Below are 21,770 nucleotides of genomic sequence, written 5' to 3' on the forward strand. Positions count from 1 at the left end.
CAACACTTAGCTGAATTTAGAAGCTTTTAAAACTGTCTTCTGCTCCTGGAACTGTGACTTTATCTTTGTTGCAGGAGCATTAAAATGCCAGTAGGCCTGAGATATATGTTGTTTTCTATATGGAAAGGCTGGACTCTAAGCAAAAAGGCTGAATACAAAGTGTAAAGAGGAACTCCAGTGAAAATAATAATAAAAAAATAATAAAAAAAAAGTACTTCGTTTTTACAATAATGATGTATAAATGATTTAGTCAGTGTTTGCCCTTTGTAAACTATTTTAAATCCCTGATTTATATTCTAACATTTATCACATGGTGACATTTTTACTGCTGGCAAGTGATGTAGCTGCTGCTTGCTGTTTTGGCAGTTGGAAACGGCTGTAAACAGCTATTTGCCAAGAGAACGTAATTTCTTTGTGGGAGGGGTTTCACCATATCAGCCATACAGCGCCCCCCTGATGGTCTGTTTGTAAAAAAGGAATAGATTTCTCATGTAAAAGGGGGTATCAGCTACTGATTGGAATAAAGTTCAATTCTTGGTCGGAGTTTTTATTTAAAGTGTGACGCCAGTAACAGAAAAGAGTAGGGATGGTCGGAAATCACAATTATGAATTCTGCAGAAATTCCAATTTCCACCCATGCCGGTAATCGATTCTGTGGATTTCCGATTTACAATATCTGATTTCCGAGGGGACTTTTTTGGGGGGTCATTTTTTTTTTTTACATTCTGTGATTGGCCAATTACTTTCAAGTTGACTCGGGAGTATTGGACCAATCAGAGAATGCAGAATTTTACTGCGGTAATTGGAATATCATGGACATTTTAGGCCAATCACGGTGAGTCATTGCTTCCCCGTCCGTTTCCTGATGGTACACTGCGCTAATAGCTGGAGGGGGAGTGCAGACCAAAGGACCCAGGTGAGGGAGGGGGGTCCAACCCGCCTTGCCACCGCTGTGCTCACTGCCCCGTTTCCTGCCATCTACCCCTCCAGCTCGGCGACCCCCACCCACGGTCAGGCGGACACACTGCCCCCCCCCCCCCCCACACACACACACACACCTTTACCCCCTGAGGAACCCGCCTCATAGGCGGCCCGGGGCTGCTCCTTACGATTAGGAGGACCTGGACCCGAATACACAGCAGCAACACACAGCAACAATAAATCTGAAGCATTGCTGCTGCAGTGAAGTCAAAGCCGACCAGCAGATAACCCCCAGCAAGCTGAATATCTGGAATAAAAACAGTCACTTGACATAATGCATTATTTACAATCACCTTGAGAGCTCCAGCTTTGTGGGAAACTCTGAATCAAAGATATTGTCTGACGCAGGAAATATAAAGGCGTGAGGCCTGAGCTTACGGCATATCTTACAGGAAAACTCATGTTTCTTATACGGAATTCCACATTTGTTATATGAAATCACGTTTCTGATATGAAATTATTGGCCAAATTCACAGAAGTTTGGTAAAGTTGCTGTGCGCAGAGAGCACACATCAATTATACATACACTCAAAACGTGTGTTGTGCAATTATGTGAGCGTTGTTAGACTAATGCATGCTATGTAAGTCGTGTAATGTACATTATGCTATCAATGGGTCACGCTAATTGCGCAACCGGCACTACGTTTTCAGTGTGAATAATGGCAAAATTGCCGCATGCGGTAACTTCAAAAGCGTATGTAAATATTACTGAATATTGCCTTTAGGCCCCTTTTATTCATGACAGGATTCGTATGCGAATTGCCTTGGTGCAAATTTGTGACCACTACAAGCGCTTACATTCCCCTTTCTTGTCGATCAATTTAATGGAACCCTATAGAGGTGCCAAATTTTTGCATGATAGTGGTGGTGGTGGGGGGATAGGCATCAGATAGGGTATTTGTGCGGGGGAAGAGAGGGGTGATTAGGGTTTAGGTGTCAGGAAGGGTGTTTGTGTGTGTGTGGGGGGGGGGGGTAGGGGCCGTTATGGTTAGGCATCAGGAATGGTGTTTGTTCGGTGGGACAGTTATGGTTAGGCATCACGAAGGGTGTTTGTTTAGCGGGACAGTTATGGTCAGGCGTCAGGAAGGGTGTGGGGGGGGGGGCGGTTAGGGTTTTGCATCAGGAAGGGTGTTTGTGCAGGGGGATGGTTAGAATTAGGCATCAGGTAGGCTGTTTGCATGAGGGGGGAGGGGCGGTTAGGATTAGGTGTCAGGAAGGGTATTTTTAGAAGGGGGGGTATTAGTGTTAAGCATCAGAAATGGTGTTTGTGTGAGGGGGGACAGTTAAGGTCAGGTGTCAGGAAGGGTGTTTTTGGGGGAGCATGGTTAGGCGTCAAGAATGGTGTTTGTGGGGGGGCATGGTTAGGGTTAGGAGTCAGGAAGATTGTTTGTGTGGGGTAATGGTGAGGGGTAGGCGTTAGGAAGGGAGTTTGTGTCAATGGGGATGGTAAGCCATCAGAAAGGGTGTTTGTGTGGTAGCATGGTTAGGGTTAGGCATCAGGTACGGTGTTCGTGTGAGGGCGAGGGCGGTTAGGGTTAGATGTAAAGAAGGGTGTATATGTGTGTGTGTGTGTGTGTGTGTGTGTGTGTGTGTGTGTGTGTGTGTGTGTGTGTGTGTGTGTGTGTGTGTGTGTGTGTGTGTGTGTGTGTGTGTGTGTGTGGGGGGGGCAGTTATAGCTAGGCATCAGGGGGAGGGTTCGGCGTGAGAATAGGCTTAGGTTTAGCTATAATAAAATATCGGTATTAAATACCAATATTATAGATATTACTGGGTGCTCTTATCTTCAAGCACCTTTTTGTAAAGTATGCCAATGGGCAGCCCCGTTTTTATGGGCGTGCAGTGCGCGCAATTGCCCGGGGCGCTGGATTGTTGCGGCAGGAGGGGGGCGCAGCGGCGGTGGGAGCGGGCATAATAGCAATAACTCACCTTCAGCCGAATAGCCAATCTCACTCAGCTTTAATGTACTTCCTTTTCTGGCATCTATCTCAGTAACCGCGCCCCCTGTGATTACATACCGCATGTCATCACAGGGGGTGTGGTTACTGAGACAGATGCCAGGAAAGGAAGGACTGTGAAGCTGCGTGGGATCGGCTATTTGGCTGAAGGACGGTGAGTTATTACTATTATGCCCGCTCCCACCACCGCTGCAGTCACTTACCTACCTAACCTATACTGGCACCTACCTATCTAACCTATACTGCAGTCACTTACCTACCTAACCTATACTGCAGTCACTTACCTATCTAAGCTATACTGCGGGAACCTACCTATCTAAGCTGTACTGCAATCACTTACCTACCTAACCTATACTGCAGTCACTTACCTACCTAACCTATACTGCAGTCACTTACCTACCTAACCTATACTGCAGCCACCTACCTATCTAACCAATACTGGCACCAACCTATCTAAGCTGTACTGCAGTCACCTACCTATCTAACCTATACAGCAGTCACTTACCTACCTAACCTATACTGTAGTCACCTACCTATCTAACCTATACTGGCACCAACCTTTCTAAGCTGTACTGCAGTCACCTACCTATCTAACCTATACAGCAGTCACTTACCTACCTAACCTATACTGCAGTCACCTACCTATCTAACCTATACTGGCACCAACCTTTCTAAGCTGTACTGCAGTCACCTACCTATCTAACCTATACAGCAGTCACTTACCTACCTAACCTATACTGCAGTCACTTACCTACCTAACCTATACTGCAGTCACCTACCTATCTAACCTATACTGCAGTCACCTACCTATCTAACCTATACTGCAGTCACCTACCTATCTAACCTATACTGCGGGCACCTAGCTAATTAACACATACTGGTGGCACCTACCTAGCTAACCTATATTGTAGGCATCTATACCTGGCTCCACGGTGGGGGGGGGGGGGGATTGGGATATTTTTACATCCTCGCCCTGGGTGAAATTTAGCCTAGAAACTGCCCTGCCAATGTGTGTTCACAATATGACCACTCCAAGTTGAGCAGCCCATGGAGGAAACCGTGGAGCTCAGCGAGAGAGACTGATGACCGGGTTATGGGAAGGTGTGTCTGACAAGTCATAACCACTCAATAATACCCTGCAATCAGCAACAGCTAAGAAAATTAATGCACAAATCAAGACACAAAATCAAAGCTCTCTCACCCATGCCCCCTACTCTCAAGAGTTTTCATTTTATTGTTAAAATGAATTGCTTGCAAATATGATAAAGGAAATACATAGTGTATTTAAAGAGACTCTGAAGTTTAAAAAAAAAACGCAGCATCCCCACGGTTGACTTAATCCCCCCAAAATACCCGGAAGATTTCGGCAGCGCTTCCTGGTAGAGGCAGTGCTTAGGGCTGTAGCGCTGCCTCTACTCCCGTCAATCTGCATGGATCACCGCCTCCTCGTGCCCACTCAATCTTCTTTCACTGAGAGGGGTGGGGAGAGGCAGCGATCAGCGCAGATTGACGCGAATGGAGGCAGAGCTACAGTGCAAAGATATGCCTTCTTCGGGCAGCAAAATCCAAGACTTTGAAAGTCGTTGATTTTTTACCCAGGGATTTCGGGGGATCAACTGAGTGTTCAGCTGCAGGGATGCAGCGTTTCAGGTGGGACATTAATACTTAAGAGTAATAGGAAATAAAAACTGCGTTTTTTTGAGACTTCAGATTCTCTTTAACAAAGAAAATGAGTCTTAAAAAATATCAATGCAGACCAGACCAGGAGTAAACAAAACAAAACCCAAAAGAAAGAGTAGCCTTACATTCCATTCATTCCTATTTGCCCGCCACAAGCCCCACCCCCATCTACCACTCCCAACAAGTCATCCCTCCTTACAACGCACTTCTAGGTAATACAACTGCCATAAACTGCCATAAACTTGTGTAACATTATCGCTACAACTTTAAGAAACTTATTCGTCTTTATCTAGCCACATGGCTTAGGCAGTGGTCATGCATGAGTGTGTGGAAAACAGAAAGTGTTTTTTCCTTGGACTAATCTGCATTGTTCGCCGACAGCCTATAGCCTACATTAATTGGCTTTGCAGACAGCAATGAAGTAGCAGTAGAGTATTGTATTTTGCTAGTCATCAGTAAAAGCAAAAAGTTTTGAATTAGGAGGATACCATTTATTTGCTAACTAAGCTTACAATTGATAAACCTTCTTCAGACTTAGGCCTCAATTCATCATTGTCTTTGAGATAAGTTTTTCCAGTTTGTTAAATTACCGAATTCGAAGTTTATCGATTTCTAGTTGTATTCATCAAGATTTTTCTGCATTCAGTGTGAATTCGATAAAATATCGGTAACCATTCGGTAACGTGTCGATATTTCCATTTTACAGCGGTAATTTAACACAAGGCCATAAGATTCCTATGGAAATGTGGGTAAAAGGCAGTCCTTTGAACACTACGTAGCAACATTCTGAATAGGGCTTAACACCTGGACCAGGATTCTGGAAGTGGCTTGGGACAATCCCACAATTTTGACAGCTGCGGCTTGAGAGGAGCCTTTTCCCCAAAAAATATAGTGCAGCTAGCAAATTAGTTAACCCTGGCACTGCCTGTGTTCTCTTACAAGATGATTCAAGAGAAATGCAGATGTCCTGTTATAGTAAATAAATCTATTCTCTTGCAAATTGATATGGTTCTACTCTAGACCTTATTCTTGCCCTTCTGTGTCTTTGAATCACTCTCAGCTGATACATAACCACTTCAAATGGCTCCATGTTCTCTGTCAGCAATGATCTGACAGGAATAACGACAGAGCAGTGAAGGAGATAACTAATCCTAAATATAACGCTAAACCACGCCCACTTTCATTTTCATGAATTGCACTTTCTTCCGTTTTATTACTGAATGATTACTGAATGCTTGCTAACAACTGTTGATAACTTTGATGAATCCTGAAATCAACTTATCAGGTTCGGTATTTTACCGAGCTGTCGGTAATTGATTCGATAAGTCTTGATGAATCAAGGCCTTAATACCTGATTTACCAATTGTAAGCTTACTCTTTGTCTTTTAAGTTAGCCAATAAATGGTATCATTCTGATTCAAAACTTCTTCGTTATACAGCAAAGACAACTTTATTGGTTAGATACAAGAAAATTGTTCTCAAAACAAGTGTATAATACACTTATTACCAGGTCAGACTCAAACAAATTCAAACCACTTAACAAATCCTTCCTATAAAGGTTATAGGTTCGTATACACGTGCAACTTTTCTGCCCAAACTATTGTTTAAACTTTGTCTGTTGGACAATAGTTTGGCATGTGAACGCGTGCCAAACGACTAGACGAGCAACAGATAGCAGTCGGTTTGCCCAATCTAACGGGCGGTTCAACTCATACGACTGTTGGACTGATATCGTGGAGTTGGCCACATGTGTACAAGTCATTTGAACGACTTGTACTTGTTTTGAATGCAGTCCGTCGTTCACTTGCTTGCACAGTATGCAAATGAGTTGGTCGTTCAGTTGTTTGGTGCACAGAAAATACAAGCCATGTAATCAATCATGTTGTCAGGTTGGTTGTACTAAAAAGTGGCACATGTGTACAAGCCTTGAAGCCTTTGACACAGCGTGTAGCCACTGTTTGTGTAAAGTCTGGGTCTACAGTCTACAATATTGTCCTGGCAATTCAGAAGGCTTGCAACAATCAATACAACCAACCAAATCAAAGCAATAACAGCTTAATTAGCTCATGAAGAGTACCTGTCTGCCATTCATCATTGTTATGCCATTTAGGCGACCTTTGTTACATTAATAAGTAGTGCCCATTTAGGTGTTACAATTACCATACATCCACGTCTTAATGGAACTAGCAGTAGTGCATAAGTTTCATAAAGCACTGTCAGCTAAAAATAGCTCCTTGGTGCCCCTAATCAACCAGGAACCTGCCTAGTTTGCCTATGCAAATATGAAATTTGCTGAAGAAATGGAATTGGTTAGAACGAATTGGTTAGAACTGGTTAGTTACTCGTCCCTATTTACACTTAAAAAATGATTAAGAAATACCTTACCGTGACAGTTGCCATCCACCTCTTCGTAGCCGACGCTGCAGACGCAGCGCCCGAGAGGTACAAGCCAGTCTCCGTCAGCTCCACAGTACAGTTTGGGCGTGTCCCTCTCCTCGGCGTATTTGATGCAGGATCCCCGTACTTCAACCAGAGACGATGAATCCACCCTCGGAATAGTGTCTGGGAACATAGCCAGGTTACGCACCATATACGGACACTTCTTGTAATAGACACGGACTGACACCAAAGCGATGCAAGCTCCAATGTCCTGAAATGCCAGGTAAAACCCCTTCCTGGTGATGGGCCCCACCTCTCGCACCTCCGTGTTGAGCTTCAGAATGCGGTCCCCCAAATCCATTTGTGTGAAGCTCTCGTCAGCAGCGATCGTGTCAATCTTACTGTACTGATTGGGCTTGAATTTCACTACGTGGGCGTCATCGGATTCCATGTAGTAAAGGTTGAAGGTCTCTTTGCAGGTCCCCACGACCCAAGGGATGCTGTTACAGTCCCTGAGTGTGAACTTCATCTCCACGAAGACCTTCTGTGCCGCATCCCTGGAGATCCAGTTGGTGCGGAGCCAGTTGTTCTGGTTTGCTTCCATCACGTTACACACTTGGTAAGTATGGATTGGTCGGTTATATTCATCCATTTCTGTGATGGCGTCCCACTGAAAAATAATCAGAATGTTGTTATTGGTAGTCCCATGACTATTAAAGGGGAACTTCAGTGAAAATAACGTAATTAATACAAGCGCTTATTTTTTCACAATATTAATCAAATATTTAGTCCGTGTTTACCTATTGCAAATTCTTTCCTCTCTCTGATTTACAACAGGTGGTGAAATCCTTGTTCCTACAAGGTGATGTCTGTGCATAGAGCTTTCACTAAATGAACATTCCACAGAGGGAGATAGCAGCTTTTTCCACCTCCAAACAAGCCGTATTTTCCACAATGCAACGAGGTTATACAATAAACTGTCAGCACCATGGTCCTGACATCACACTGTGGGAGGGGTTTCACTACAATATCAGCCATACAGAGCCCCCTGATCATCTATTCGGTGAAAGGAAAATATTTCTCATGGGAAAGGGGGTATCAGCTACTGATTGGGGTGAAGTTCAATTCTTGGTCACAGTTCCCCTTTAAGATCTCCAACCAGGGCTGGATTTACCATAAGGCCCTGTAGGCACATGCCTACAGGAGCATGATGATGGAAAGGCAGCTCACTCCCCTCCCCTAGTGCCTCCCCTCCTTCCTACCCTATGCATAGTCCTGAGAAAAGTGTAAATGAGAGGTTACTCGCCATGCTCTTGGCATTCCACTGACGTGATCTCCTGTCAATTGGGGGCACCATTAGCTACTTAATATTGAAGGTCCCTCTGGCTACCTAGTGCTATGGAACACCTGTAGCTATGAAGGGCAAGGGAAGTAAGGGAGAAGTGACAACTGGGACGTCCAGCACACTTGCGGTGCAGTTCGGTGGGGGTTTGTAGGTTCATGGAGGGCGAGGTTTAGGGTGCCAGGACATGTGTGCCTATAGGCTCTTGTGTTGTAAATCCAGGCCTGTCTCCAACACGATTATATTTGCATAAACATTTACATAATCCTATATGAACTCGGAAATATTTTCATCTCATTGACCATCCCTACTCAAGAGTCACCTAACCCGAGCACTTCCCCTCCCACCAAACACTACCTAATATCCAATGCTTACCTAGCGGGCCAGTGAGTCTGGATAATCGCTCCAGGCACCGCTCGGTTGTGCCCAGTTAAATATCGCTGCAACAAACTGCCTCGCGGTGATGAAACACCTTCAAATGGCTTACAATTTGTCAGAATTAAGCCAGAATGCTAGGTTGGCTCGACTCACAGGAATATTTCCAACTTAACCTCTTTTCGGGGCCTCTGCGACTGAACTCACACAAAATGACTTGGAAAGATTTAACCAAAGCCATGCTTGTGTTTAGCCCATTGACACGACGCTTACAAATTAATTAAATGTGGGCGCCAGGCATACAAAGATAAAAGTAGTTATTTTCTGGGATGCAGCTCCGGTAGGATGAGTAATAGAAGGCACTTAAGAAGCCGCGGCTTGCGGAATATAAATTGTTGAGAAATAGTTAAGATAACAACAAAACAGCGGCACTTACTATTTTGTGAATCTATGACTACGAAAACCCATATTACCCGGGCACTTATCTCGAGAAACTGAGGAAAATGTCACCCGCGTTCTGAAAGTTGTTTTTAGCAGTAGCGATATGCCAGTTAGAGTGACCTTAGCATTGAGGGACTCCGATTCAGCGATGGTTTAAGAGCCATCTGGGCACATTTATCAGATTATCGTCTCAAAGGAGTAACTCTAGTGCAGATGCAAGGAACCATTATACCAAAACTGATCTTAAGAACCATCAAGCCGCCCAGCTGTCATTTAACTTATTGCCGGTGGAAGCACGCCAACCGGCTCATTACTGCCTTTCAGCAACTCTTTTCAGCATGCCTAAATAGGTGACAGCGGACGTGAAACCCCAATGAATATCTGGCTGGGGTTGTCACCTCTTTTCGACTAAAGCTGATCTATCCTTTACCTTAAAGGAGAACACTGTGAAGTGTCATTACGTTTGATGTTCAAAACTTTACAGATGCATATGTATTAACATCTCCACCCAGGTCGAAATGTACTGTACATCACAGGAGCCCATAGGCACAAATGTTCTGGCACCCTAGACTTCGCTCCCCCCTGAACCCATACACCCCGCCAAAACTACACAGTAAGTATGCAAGTTGGTCCAGTTGTCACCTCTCCCCTACTTCCCCTACCCAGCGGCGTTAGCCACAGGTGACTCTTAATATTGAGGGCACTTCTGGCAATCTAATACTAAGTAGCTAAGGATGCCCCCATGTGTTAGGTATTAAAAGATGTCCCCTGCTGAAGGGAAATCTCGTCAGTGGAATGCCGAGAGCTGGATGAGTAATTTACGCTCTTCTGGGGACTCTACATAGTGAAGGAGGGAGGCACTTGGGGAGGGGAGTGAGCCGCCTTTCCATCAACAGGCGCCTGTAGGCACGCGCCTACAGTGCCTTATGCAGAATCCGGCCCTGAACATCCCCAATTTCCATTAAGTCAGTTCTCTGACTCATGCTATGGGAAAGAGTCTGCCACATAAGTAGACTAATCTTATAGTCAGTGACATGATGATATTATGTCATTCCAGATTGCATGTAAATTTACAAAAAAAATGGTATGCCCTCGGAAATGGGTCAATCATATACATCAGGAAGTGCACTCCCTGCTAAATTTCATGTGGTCCAATTCTAAGCTACACAGAATTTGCATAACCACACCCTTATCGAAGCTAAGCACTGCCCTGTCCCTAATTTCCGCATCCATATCGGAGCTACGTGTGAACCAAGCCTAAAAGGAAACCTAATTGATGAAAAAAATGTGTTTCATACTCACCTATAAAGACTGTGGATCAAACAGAGCCTTTCAGTCCTCTTTGCATCCCTCCTAATACCACCTGTTGAAATAATCATACTAGAATGTTGGAACACATCTTCAGCTATCCTCAGAAGGCTTCAGAAGTACTTGCAACCCCGAATACTTCCCAAGACAAGCGGATCCATGCATCACATGCGCAAGCAATGCACTCCTGCAGGTACAGTACGTATCGGATTGGCTTCGGTAATACTCAGGGGCACATGTACTGCCAAGCTTACAGAAGCATCCCAAAGGCTTCCAGTATTCCAACTACCTAGTTAGATCATGTAAATAGGAGGCCTGGCAGTGGAACAATGGAACCAAGAGGGGACCTGGAAGTCTCTGTGAGATCCACCGCCTTCCCCCTTCTTCGGTGAATATCAAACTCATTTTTCCCCTCAGTTCAGATTATCTTTAAAGTGGGATAAAACTCTGACATTACATTTAATAAAAATGTGTTTTCCTACTTTTTATTACACATACAGTTACCGTATTTGCTTTTGTGCACAAGTAATATTGTCTGTCTACAAATTACAAATTCTCAAAGTACAGTTTATCTGCTCTGAAAGCTGCCCTTGCATTTTATTGCATAGCTGCTGTATTTATATATGAAAATCTACCTAGTGATCACTTCTCAGCTGTTTCTGTTTCTTAGCTCAGTACAGCTCAGGTTCGGCAGTTTGCTAATAGCAGTTGGCTGATGGTGTAATGGTTAAGGGTTCTGCCTCTGACACAGGAGACCTGGGTTCGAATCTCGGCTCTGCCTGTTCAGTAAGCCAGCACTAATTCAGTAGGAGACCTTTGGCAAGTCTCCCTTACACTGCTACTGCCAATAGAGCGCGCCCTAGTGGCTGCTGCTCTGGCGCTTTGAGTCCGCAAGGAGAAAAGCGCAATATAAATGTTATTTGTCTTGTCTGTCTTGTCTAATATTTACTAAATGTATCTGACAAATGAATGTAAACAAACAATAATGTTATCATCTCTTCCAATGAGGCCAGAAGCTGCCCACTGAAGCAAAGAGCTTTCCACTGAAGAACAAAGTGCTGTCTTTAACTGTTTGAATGCTGTTCTGCTACACTTTTTTGTGTGGTAGTAGATTTTATGCTGTAAATAATCTTTTAGAATTAAGAGGCAATGCAGAGTTTCATATCACTTTAAGGTTTAGTTTTCATTATATATTCCACAAGAGGAACACACAGCTTCCCAGTGTAATAGACATCCAGGATATAACATGAATAATCAGCAGATAATGAAGCACAATCTATAGATGATATATTACAGTAGTAAGCTCGGGTTTCCTCTTTGCTCTCTCTAGACAAACACCATCGCTGAGTGCTCTCTGTATCTACTTCCCTAAATTAGAAGTTATTAGGCCCCCTCCCAGCGACCATCTGCAAATGTGGCCCTTATGGGCAATTCAAGTAAATGAGCTGTTAAATAATGGCGTGGAATGTGACTCAAAGATTAACATCACTCCATAAATCCAGCCTACAATGATTAATTCCAGACATCAGACTTGTAGTGGAGATCAGGTATAAAAGGTTTGTAAGCCAAAGAATGCGACAGGAGGACTATGGCACACTTTTAGCTGTCGCAGAACTGGTGAGTCCATTATTGCCTGACATCAAGAAGTGGGGATCACACGTTATCTAGTGTTAATCCATGTTCAGCACTAGGGATCAGTGGCTAGCAACCCTACTTTGATGTTCTGTATTCATCTCCCACCAGGTACACTTCAAAGTGTACTTGATGGGAGATGAGTCCTGATGAAAAAATACATTGGTAGATAGAAAGCTAGCCCTAGTAAGAAATTTGTATAAATGTCCTTTGGTTTTTTCGTACACCACAAGTTAAAAAAAAAATTGAATTGTTATCTGTGCAAAACAGGTAGTCAAACAGGTTGTTGAATTCAGTTTGGTTTCCTGAAAAGTGAGATAAAGCTTCTGATAAGGTTTTAGTGCAGGAAAGTTCAAAGGGCCAATGCTTATCTTTCAGCTTAACAAGGTGAGTGACACAGAGTGTGGATTGAACGCAGCATCTGTGACAATCTGGTGCAACCTTAAAAATTAAAGTAAAACACTGCGCTGCCCAAAAAAAAATTTCTGGAGAACACATCGTAGAGCTCCTCCAGCTTCAATACAATAACATATAACATACATGCCCCTGATGAGTTACACACTGACGAAACTAGTAGGGCAGGACAATAGTCAGAAACAGGCTGGTGTGATGGAATGGCCTTTGACACAAAGATTCAGCAGCGTGATCCTGAGTCAGCCAGGTGACCATCGCTAAGGGGGAAAACACAAGTTTTGAAACACAAGGTTGTAAAATGTGAGTGACCATTTTTAACTTTTAATACATTTTCAAATAGTATTATGCTATGGAAGGATGCATTTTTTATCTTTGAGTTGTTGTATGTGGAACATACACAGAGGATATTGAAGTAGCTGGAGGATTGTGACAGGCAGAGGGTGGCCTTCAATTACCCTGCTGCAAGCGCTTCAGACTCAATCTCAAAGAGGGTCATATTGTAAATGGCGAGTGTCCCCTTCTAGAGGGGAGGTGGTGGTAATCACATGATAAGAAGAATCCTACGCTTCCTATGAATCCACTTAAAGTGGAATCTAAGCGACTTTTCTGCCAACTTTACTTTTTTTTCTGGACTTGTTGCATTGAGCGCTGTCCCTGATAATCTTAAAAATTAATCCTCTAACCCATTCACGTTCCGTCGTTTTCACTTGAGAAATGTTCACCTCCCATTCATTAGCCTATAACTTTATCACTACTTATCACAATGAACTGATATATATCTTGTTTTTTCCGCCAACAATTAGGTTTTTTTTCGGGGGTACATTTTGCTAAGAGCCACTTTACTGTAAATGCATTTTAACAGGAAGAATAAGAAAAAAACGGAAAAAATCATTATTTCTCAGCTTTCAGCCATTATAGTTTTAAAATAATACATGCCTCCATAATTAAAACTCACGTATTGTATTTGCCCATATGTCCCGGTTATTACACCGTTAAAATTATGTCCCTATCACAATGTATGGCGACAATATTTTATTTGGAAATAAAGGTGCATTTTTTCCGTTTTGCATCTATCACTATTTACAAGTTTAAAATAAAAAAATATAGAAATATTTCTTCTTTACATTGATATTTAAAAAGTTTATACACTATGCAGTAGAAAAAAGCTTTCCAGGAACAGCTCAACCAATAAAAAACAACTTTTAATCATCTTCATCTAAAAAATGACAGTGGCATAGCAATGGCATTAAACACTGCAGCAACACAGAGGTGCGGAGGTGAGGTCGACGGCCGTTTCGCCCCTAGATCAGGGCTTTCATCGGTCTCGAGAAAGCCCTGATCTAGGGGCGAAACGGCCGTCGACCTCACCTCCGCACCTCTGTGTTGCTGCAGTGTCCTGATAAGTACCATTAAGATACATCGTTATTGTCATTTTAATGCCATTGCTATGCCGCTGTCATTTTTTAGATGAAGATGATTAAAAGTTGTTTTTTATTGGTTAAGCTGCTCCTGGAAAGCTTTTTTCTACTGCATAGTGCATGAACTCATGAATTTGTTCCAGATGTTGCACCACCTATGGTTTGTGGCTATTGCCATATGCATATAGTGCACTCGCCACAGTTTGCTCTCACTATTTAAAACGTTTAGACCCTTAGGTAAATATTTACATGTTTTTTTTTATTATTGTAATGTTTTTGTTTTTTTATATTAAACATTTTATTTGGGTATTTTTGGGAGGGTGGGATGTAAACTATAGTTTTATAATGTAATTGTGTGTTGTTTTTAATTTTTTTTTACTTTTAATTGTAGTTTTACTTTTTGGCCACAAGATGGCGGCCATGAGTTTGTTTACATGACATCACTAAGCGTAACACACGCTTAGAGTGACGCAGGGGGAGGCAACGGCCAGAAAAAGCACAGCTTCCGAGAGAAGCTGTCGCTTTTTCAGCGGGGAGAGGAATCAGTGATCGGGCACCACAGCCCGATACATTGATTCCGTGGCTACCGAATCCGCGGCCGGGAGTGCGCGTGCACGATCGGCCGCGGTAGCGCGCATGGTTCCTGGTCGTAGTTTCTACGTCCAGGAACCAAAATAGGTTAATCTGAAAATATGAGACTCATTTTTATGTTACTGATGTTCTATTTGCCATTTGTACTACCCATATAATTATCTCATACGTTTATTTTCGTTTCAGGTTCACTTTAAAGGGACTCCAAGCACCTCTCATGGGCATTCCTTTAACCCAGACGACTTCCGAAAAGTTGTGCTATGACCCCTCTGGAGGAGCCTCTTGCAATGGCCATGCGTGTCACTTCCTCTTCCTGCTTCATTCAGTGATGCACTTTTCTAACAGAGAAGACAGGGGTGACTCGGAAGTTACATAGCCAAGATGGCAGCCGTGATATTTAAATTGAAATTGAATGAAAACTATTTGGTGTAGAACAGCGATTCAGGCATCAAATGAAAGAGGAGAGCACAAGCTAGAGAAAGGTATGAATCTTTAAGTACTTTGCACTTGCAGTATTGGTATGCATCTTTAAGTACTTTGCACTTGCAGCACTTGCATGAGAGGTGCTCGGAGTCCCTTTAAACACCAATTCCTATCAAGAAAATTTTTTTTAGTCCTAAGGAAGCATTCAGTGACACGAGTTGTTTTATAGGTTTGTAGTCATCATTATCACGCAACACAAGTGATTTTAGGGGCACATGTATTTTGGGAAACACAATTACGCACTTTCTTATTTAAATAACCAGGGCTGAATTTCTGGAAAGGCATCAAAGGACTGGGGGGTCCCTGGAGAGGAAATAGAAATGAAATAGTTGAATGCAAATGGGAAGCAACACATGAAAACAGAAGCAGATATCCAAGGTAGCTGTACATGAGGGAGAGGGGATGCAGTACGTGGATATAATACATGGAAGAGGGGGCTACACATGGAATGGGAGGGTGGCTGCTGTACATGGATGTAACACATGGAAGAGGGGGTTGCACATGGAATGGGAGGGGCTGCTGTACATGGATATTACACATTGAAGAGGAGGCTGCACATGGAATGGGGGGGGGGGGGGGGGCGCTGCTGTTGCACGAGAAAGGGAAGTCCCCAACATACTTGTCCTAGGGTAAAAAGAAGTATAAATCCGGCTTTGTAAATGACTACTAACTGCCAAATAAGTACTACCCCACTACCTAACATTGACGTGCTCACCCACAGTGTTCTGTATGGGACAGAAAGACAAATCTAATATAAATCTAGATTTGTGTCTCTCGTGGATCCCTGCATGCTAGCATCCCTCTTCCAACTCTTGTGTGTTGTACTGTGGCGAAAAGCCTCATGGCTGCTCAGCAAACATTAGAAAACACCTCCAAAAAACTTGTTATGTAGGCAGATTCTTCACCTAGATGGCGCAATAGTGGAAACATGATTAAAATCGAGAAGGGAGGGGGTGGAAACCGATCAAGACCTAGGGCTGCTGCCTGTTGTGGCCTCACCTGCTCACTTGGTGGGGGGTTATAGTCCTCACTTGTTTTGTTGCGGCTAGATAGTGTACTGGTTAAGGGCTCTGCCTCTGACACAAAAGTCCTGGGTTCAAATCTTGGCTTTTCCGGTTTGGTAAGCCAGCACCTATTCAGTAAGGGGTTCTTGGGCAAGACTCCCTAACACTGCTACTGTCTATAGAGTGCATCTTAGCCTAGTGGCTACAACACAAGTGCTTTGAGTCCGCCAGGAGAAAAGCACAATATAAATGTTATTAGTCTTGACTCTTGTCTATAAGTTTGGTTGGTAGGACTGTTTTAGAGGGACACGTTGGTCCTAAGTAGTCATTTTTATAACCTTCTGGCCGAGGGTTCCACTAGTCTTGGGGGTCACCAAAGGGGCTAAATATTTGTAATTACAGCCCTGCAAAACCCAATTTGAACAGGAAAATCTGCCGTGGAGATCACACGTTATTGCTGTCCAATGTTTCTTGCTGTTTTCCTCTTCTTTTTCTGCAAGAGGGATATTGCAACTCCTGTATGACCTCCTTATTAGATTACCTTAGAGGATATTGTGTGCAAGACCCTCTGTATATTCCTTGCATAGCTCAGGGGACATTTGGGTGCAGAATTTTTCTTTACACGTAGCCAGTAAGACACTGCAACACAAATAAACACCCAATAAAAGTGACCCTGAACTCTTACACAGAACACAAGAAAAACAGAAAGAAATCCACCCTGTGTGTGTTTAGAGAGAAGTGTCTAATTTCCCCTCGTCTTCAAGTAACCATAACTGTAATTTGATCTCTCAGCTGTGTCAGCACAGAAATTCCGCAGTCCTCGGCAGACCCAGCTAATATGCAAACACACGTGGTTAACCCTTTCTTTGCTTCCATGACAGCAGGAAGTAAACCCACTGCAGATTTATTGCTGGAGCTCAGTAAGCTGTAACAAAGAAATCCTTTTCTTTAAAAGGTTATTATGCTGTTGCTTATTTTTTAAAGCAGAGAGGAAGTTCTGAGTCCAGGTCCGCTTTAATTCCCATGAAGTGTGATTTTTTTTTTTTTGCGATATTGGCTTTAGAACACCTAAAGAGCCAGAAAACAGAAAATCCATGTAAAAACTTCCTGGCATCAGCAATCCACCTACGGCAGGTAAGGACTGTTATCATTCTTGCTGCTGCAGCAGCATCGGGTCATTGATAATTTACCTCCTGTGAGCATAAAAGCTTTGAAATACACTTTACTGCGGTTGCCAGCACACAGCTGCAAGCCAAAGTGCGCTCCTTGTCACCGCTGTCTCCACATCGCCTGTCCTATTTATAGTGTGACAAGCTGCAGCCATCTGATTCCACAAAACCTCAGATCAAGCCCTCCATTATTTATTGCCAGTGTTTGTTTAGCGCCATTATATTATGCAGCGCCTCACAGAGCACAAAGGCCCGTTCACATGTTCCTGCCCTCCAATCCGCTAACAGTCTCATGTCTCTGTCTGCACGTGTACACTGTAAGGCCCGCTCAAATGCCCCTGCCCTCCAATCCGCTAACAGTCTCATGTCTCTGTGTGCGTATACATGGTAAGGCCCGTTCACATGTCCCTGCCCTCCAATCCGCTAACAGTCTCATGTCTCTGTGTGCACGTATACACAGTAAGGCCCGCTCACATGCCCCTGCCCTCCAATCCGCTAACAGTCTCATGTCTCTGTGTGCACGTATACACGGTAAGGCCCGCTCACATGCCCCTGCCCTCCAATCTGCTAACAGTCTCATGTCTCTGTGTGCACGTATACACGGTAAGGCCCGTTCACATGCCCCTGCCCTCCAATCCGCTAACAGTCTCATGTCTCTGTGTGCGTATACACGGTAAGGCCCACTCACATGTCCCTGCCCTCCAATCCGCTAACAGTCTCATGTCTCTGTGTGCGTATACATGGTAAAGCCCACTCACATGTCCCTGCCCTCCAATGCGCTAACAGTCTCATGTCTCTGTGTCACATGTCCCTGCCCTCCAATCCGCTAACAGTCTCATGTCTCTGTGTGCGTATACACGGTAAGGCCCACTCACATGCCCCTGCCCTCCAATCCGCTAACAGTCTCATGTCTCTGTGTGCGTATACACGGTAAAGCCCGTTCACATGCCCCTGCCCTCCAATCCGCTAACAGTCTCATGTCTCTGTGTGCGTATACACGGTAAGGCCCACTCACATGCCCCTGCCCTCCAATCCGCTAACAGTCTCATGTCTCTGTGTGCGTATATACGGTAAGGCCCGTTCACATGCCCCTGCCCTCCAAGGCGCTAACAGTCTCATGTCTCTGTGTGCACGTATACACTGTAAGGCCCGTTCACATGCCCCTGCCCTCCAATCCACTAACAGTCTCATGTCTCTGTGTGCGTATATACGGTAAGGCCCGTTCACATGCCCCTGCCCTCCAAGGCGCTAACAGTCTCATGTCTCTGTGTGCACGTATACACAGTAAGGCCCACTCACATGTCCCTGCCCTCCAATCCACTAACAGTCTCATGTCTCTGTGTGCGTATACACGGTAAGGCCCACTCACATGCCCCTGCCCTCCAATCCGCTAACAGTCTCATGTCTCTGTGTCACATGCCCCTGCCCTCCAATCTACTAACAGTCATGTCTCTGTGTGCGTATACATGGTAAGGCCCGTTCACATGCTCCTGCCCTCTAATCCGCTAACAGTCTCATGTCTCTGTGTCACATGTCCCTGCCCTCCAATCCGCTAACAGTCTCATGTCCCTGTGTGCGTATACACGGTAAGGCCCGTTCACATGCTCCTGCCCTCCAATCCGCTAACAGTCTCATGTCTCTGTGTGCATATACACGGTACGGCCAACATGATCCCACACTACATAATACATTAATAAGCTTTTAGTATGTGTAAATAAAAACAACACAAGCATACAGGTAACGGCCACGGGGACAGTCAACAGTAATGCAATCAATTCCGAATTGGTGCAAATCACTCAGGGGCGTTGCTAGGATCCTAAGAGATCCAGGGCACTTTTGGGTACTCCAGTTGTAAAAATGGGTGTGGCCATGCACCGGAATGTGGGTGTAGTCATGGGTGGAGCCAAATTTACATGAACTTAAAGAGAACATGAGGTGTGTTTAAAGGATGTTATCTGCATAAAGAGGTTGGTTCTGCCTATACAGCCCAGCCTCTGTTGCTATCCCAAACCCCCCTAAGGTCCCCCTGCACTCTGCAATCCCTCATAAATCACAGCCCTGCTGTGCGGGCTGTGTTTACATCTGTAGTGTCAGTCTCAGCTGCTCCCCCGCCTCCGGTCCCTGCCCCTGTCCCTTCCCTCCAATCAGCAGGGAGGGAAAGGACGCAGGCGGGGACTGGAGTTCTGCAGGAGGCGGGGAGAGCAGCAGACTGACACTATAGAGATAAACACAGCCAGCTCTGACAAGCTGTGTGTCAGCAGAGTGGCTGTGATTTTATGAGGGATTGCAGAGAGCATGGGGACCTTAAGGGGGTTTGGGATAGCAACAGAGGCTGGGCTGTTTAGGCAGATCCAGCCTCTGTATGCAGATAACATTCTTCAAACCCACCTCGGGTTCTCTTTAACAGTAGTCTAAGTAGGCCTGCCCAGCAAAATGTTGGATGAAGCCCCCTCTCCATTAATACAGAAAAAATGCAGCATATCACATAAATAGGCAGTGTCACTTAACCTCTAGCCGATCGCGTCACGTCGATGGGCGTGGCCGCGGCGGCAGCCCCAGGACCTCCTAATGCCAATCAACGTAAAGTCCTGGGGCTCTGTTTTGCAGGAGATCGCACGCAGGCTACGCTCGCATCTCCTGCTCAGTGGGCAGAGCAGAGCTCCGCCTTCAGTCTCTGAGTGGCGGTTGCCGTCGCCGTCTAATTACACGTACAGCACTGTGATCTGCAGCAGTGCTGTACTGGGGACAGCCGTGTGACACGGCTGTCCCCTCCTGAGACACAGAGGTGATCAGCTGTCATAGGCTGAAGCCTATGACAGCTGATCACAGGGATTGGCTTGCGGGGGAGGGAGGGGGGTGTACAATGAAATTTAAAAAAACACACTTTTTATAAAAAATTAAAAAAAAAAACATAAATAAACAAACACAGACAAACAAACATACATCTGGGGGGCGATCAGACGCCACCAACAGAGAGGTTAGTGGGGAGAAAAGGGGGGAATCACTTTTGTGCTGTGTTGTGCCGCCCTGCAGCTTGGCCTTAAAGCTGCAGTGACCAATTTAATGAGAAATTGCCTGGTCTTTAGGGGGGTTTAACACTGCGGTCCTCAACAGGTTAAGCATAACTGGGAAGAGTTGCCTGGCTTCTGTGCTGGCTGGCTTTCTGCTGGGCGGGCTGACCAGGTTATCTGGCAGTTCCCCCATAGCATTCCGTGACCTGCAAAATGATCTACTGCAAAATGAAGCCCCAGGACTAGGCGGTCCTGGGGCTGCCGAGGCGGCCATGCCCATCGACGTGACGCGGTAGGCAAGCAGTTAAATATCATTTTTTCTTTGCATTTATAAAATCAGTTTTCTCAAAAACTACAAGGTCTCTTTAAAAAATTATTATTTTTTATCTTGTACCCAATATTCTCCTTAGAATATGTAGCAATTTTTGTGGCAATGGCTTGTATGGGGGCTTTGCTGTGCACCGCAAAAGTCAGCATAAAATTATGCGCAAAATTACGAATGATTACATGGAATCACATGAATTTACAAATCGTAAATATGTATGGGCATAATTGTGAAAATTTACACCACATTTTGTGTAATTGTAATTTGCTGATTACGATCCTCTCTAGTTACCAGAAACTTTATCAAACTTTTATAGATATACCCCTTTTAAAGCGGATCCGAGATGAAAAACTAACTATAACAAGTAACTTGTCTATATATCTTAACTAAAGTTTAGATCGTTTACACAGTCTGCATACAGCTCCAACAGTTTATGATAAGTTATTCCTGTGATACGACGAGGGCAGCTATGTTCTGTTTGTCATCGTTAAACAGGTAATCTGCAACTGCATCCTCAGCCTGTGAAAAATTCACTCCCCCCTCCCCTCTGTCTCTGAAATCTCTGGATAGTAACCTCCTCCTCCTGCCCAGACTAAGCTCCCATAAGCCCTTGCTACATGGGTCTGAGTGCCTTGGCATTTTGGAGAAGCTGGGGGCGACGCTTGTTTAGTTTATAGGGAATTAGAGTATTAAAACAAAAAAAAAGTATTTGGATTGAGGAATGCCCTATAAACTATATGAAAGCAACACAATTATGCAATGCATAAAAGTTCATCTCGGATCCACTTTAAGTAGTATGCTAGGTACACACGATGCTTTTTTTCGGTCGATTTTCCGTCCTATCGATTTTTCGCTTGACTTTACGCTCGATTCTTTGATCTTTTCTTATCAATTTTCATTCACTTCTATGAGACATTGAACAGAAAAATGATCGGAAATAATATCGGAACATGGCGGAAATTATCTATCGAGCCATCCAGTTAACAAAAAATTGTATAGTGTGTACCTAGCATTAATTTAGTATTTATATAGCGCCAACATCTTCTGCAGCTCTGTCTGTACAGAGTATATTGTATCTTTTTCATGTATCAAAATAATAACCATATATCACTGTTCAGCAGAGCTCTTGTTTTTTGTTTGTTTGTTTGTTTGTTTCTGCAGAGATCTCATTTTTGTTCAATATGTTGTTTGTTTTTTTATTGCAAATCCCCAATCCTGGTGTCCTCACAAGTATGAGGGTTGCTCCATCACTCTGGAGCCGC

At 44.2% G+C, this 21,770-nt stretch overlaps 1 protein-coding gene across 16 annotated transcripts in view; it reads right to left on the bottom strand.

The window, feature by feature from the left end:
- The window catches only part of EPHA6 (EPH receptor A6), a 1,277,595-nt gene that overhangs the window by 936,509 nt on the left and 319,316 nt on the right, over window positions 1-21,770 (bottom strand). For all 16 annotated transcript variants that reach the window (XM_068270648.1, XM_068270650.1, XM_068270649.1 and 13 more), the window contains one exon: window positions 7,002-7,665. In XM_068270648.1, the coding sequence (XP_068126749.1) occupies window positions 7,002-7,665 (664 nt within the window). The remainder of the gene's footprint in view (window positions 1-7,001; window positions 7,666-21,770) is intronic.

This window comes from Hyperolius riggenbachi, chromosome 2 (genome assembly GCF_040937935.1).
Source record: "Hyperolius riggenbachi isolate aHypRig1 chromosome 2, aHypRig1.pri, whole genome shotgun sequence".
Lineage (NCBI taxonomy): Eukaryota > Metazoa > Chordata > Amphibia > Anura > Hyperoliidae > Hyperolius > Hyperolius riggenbachi.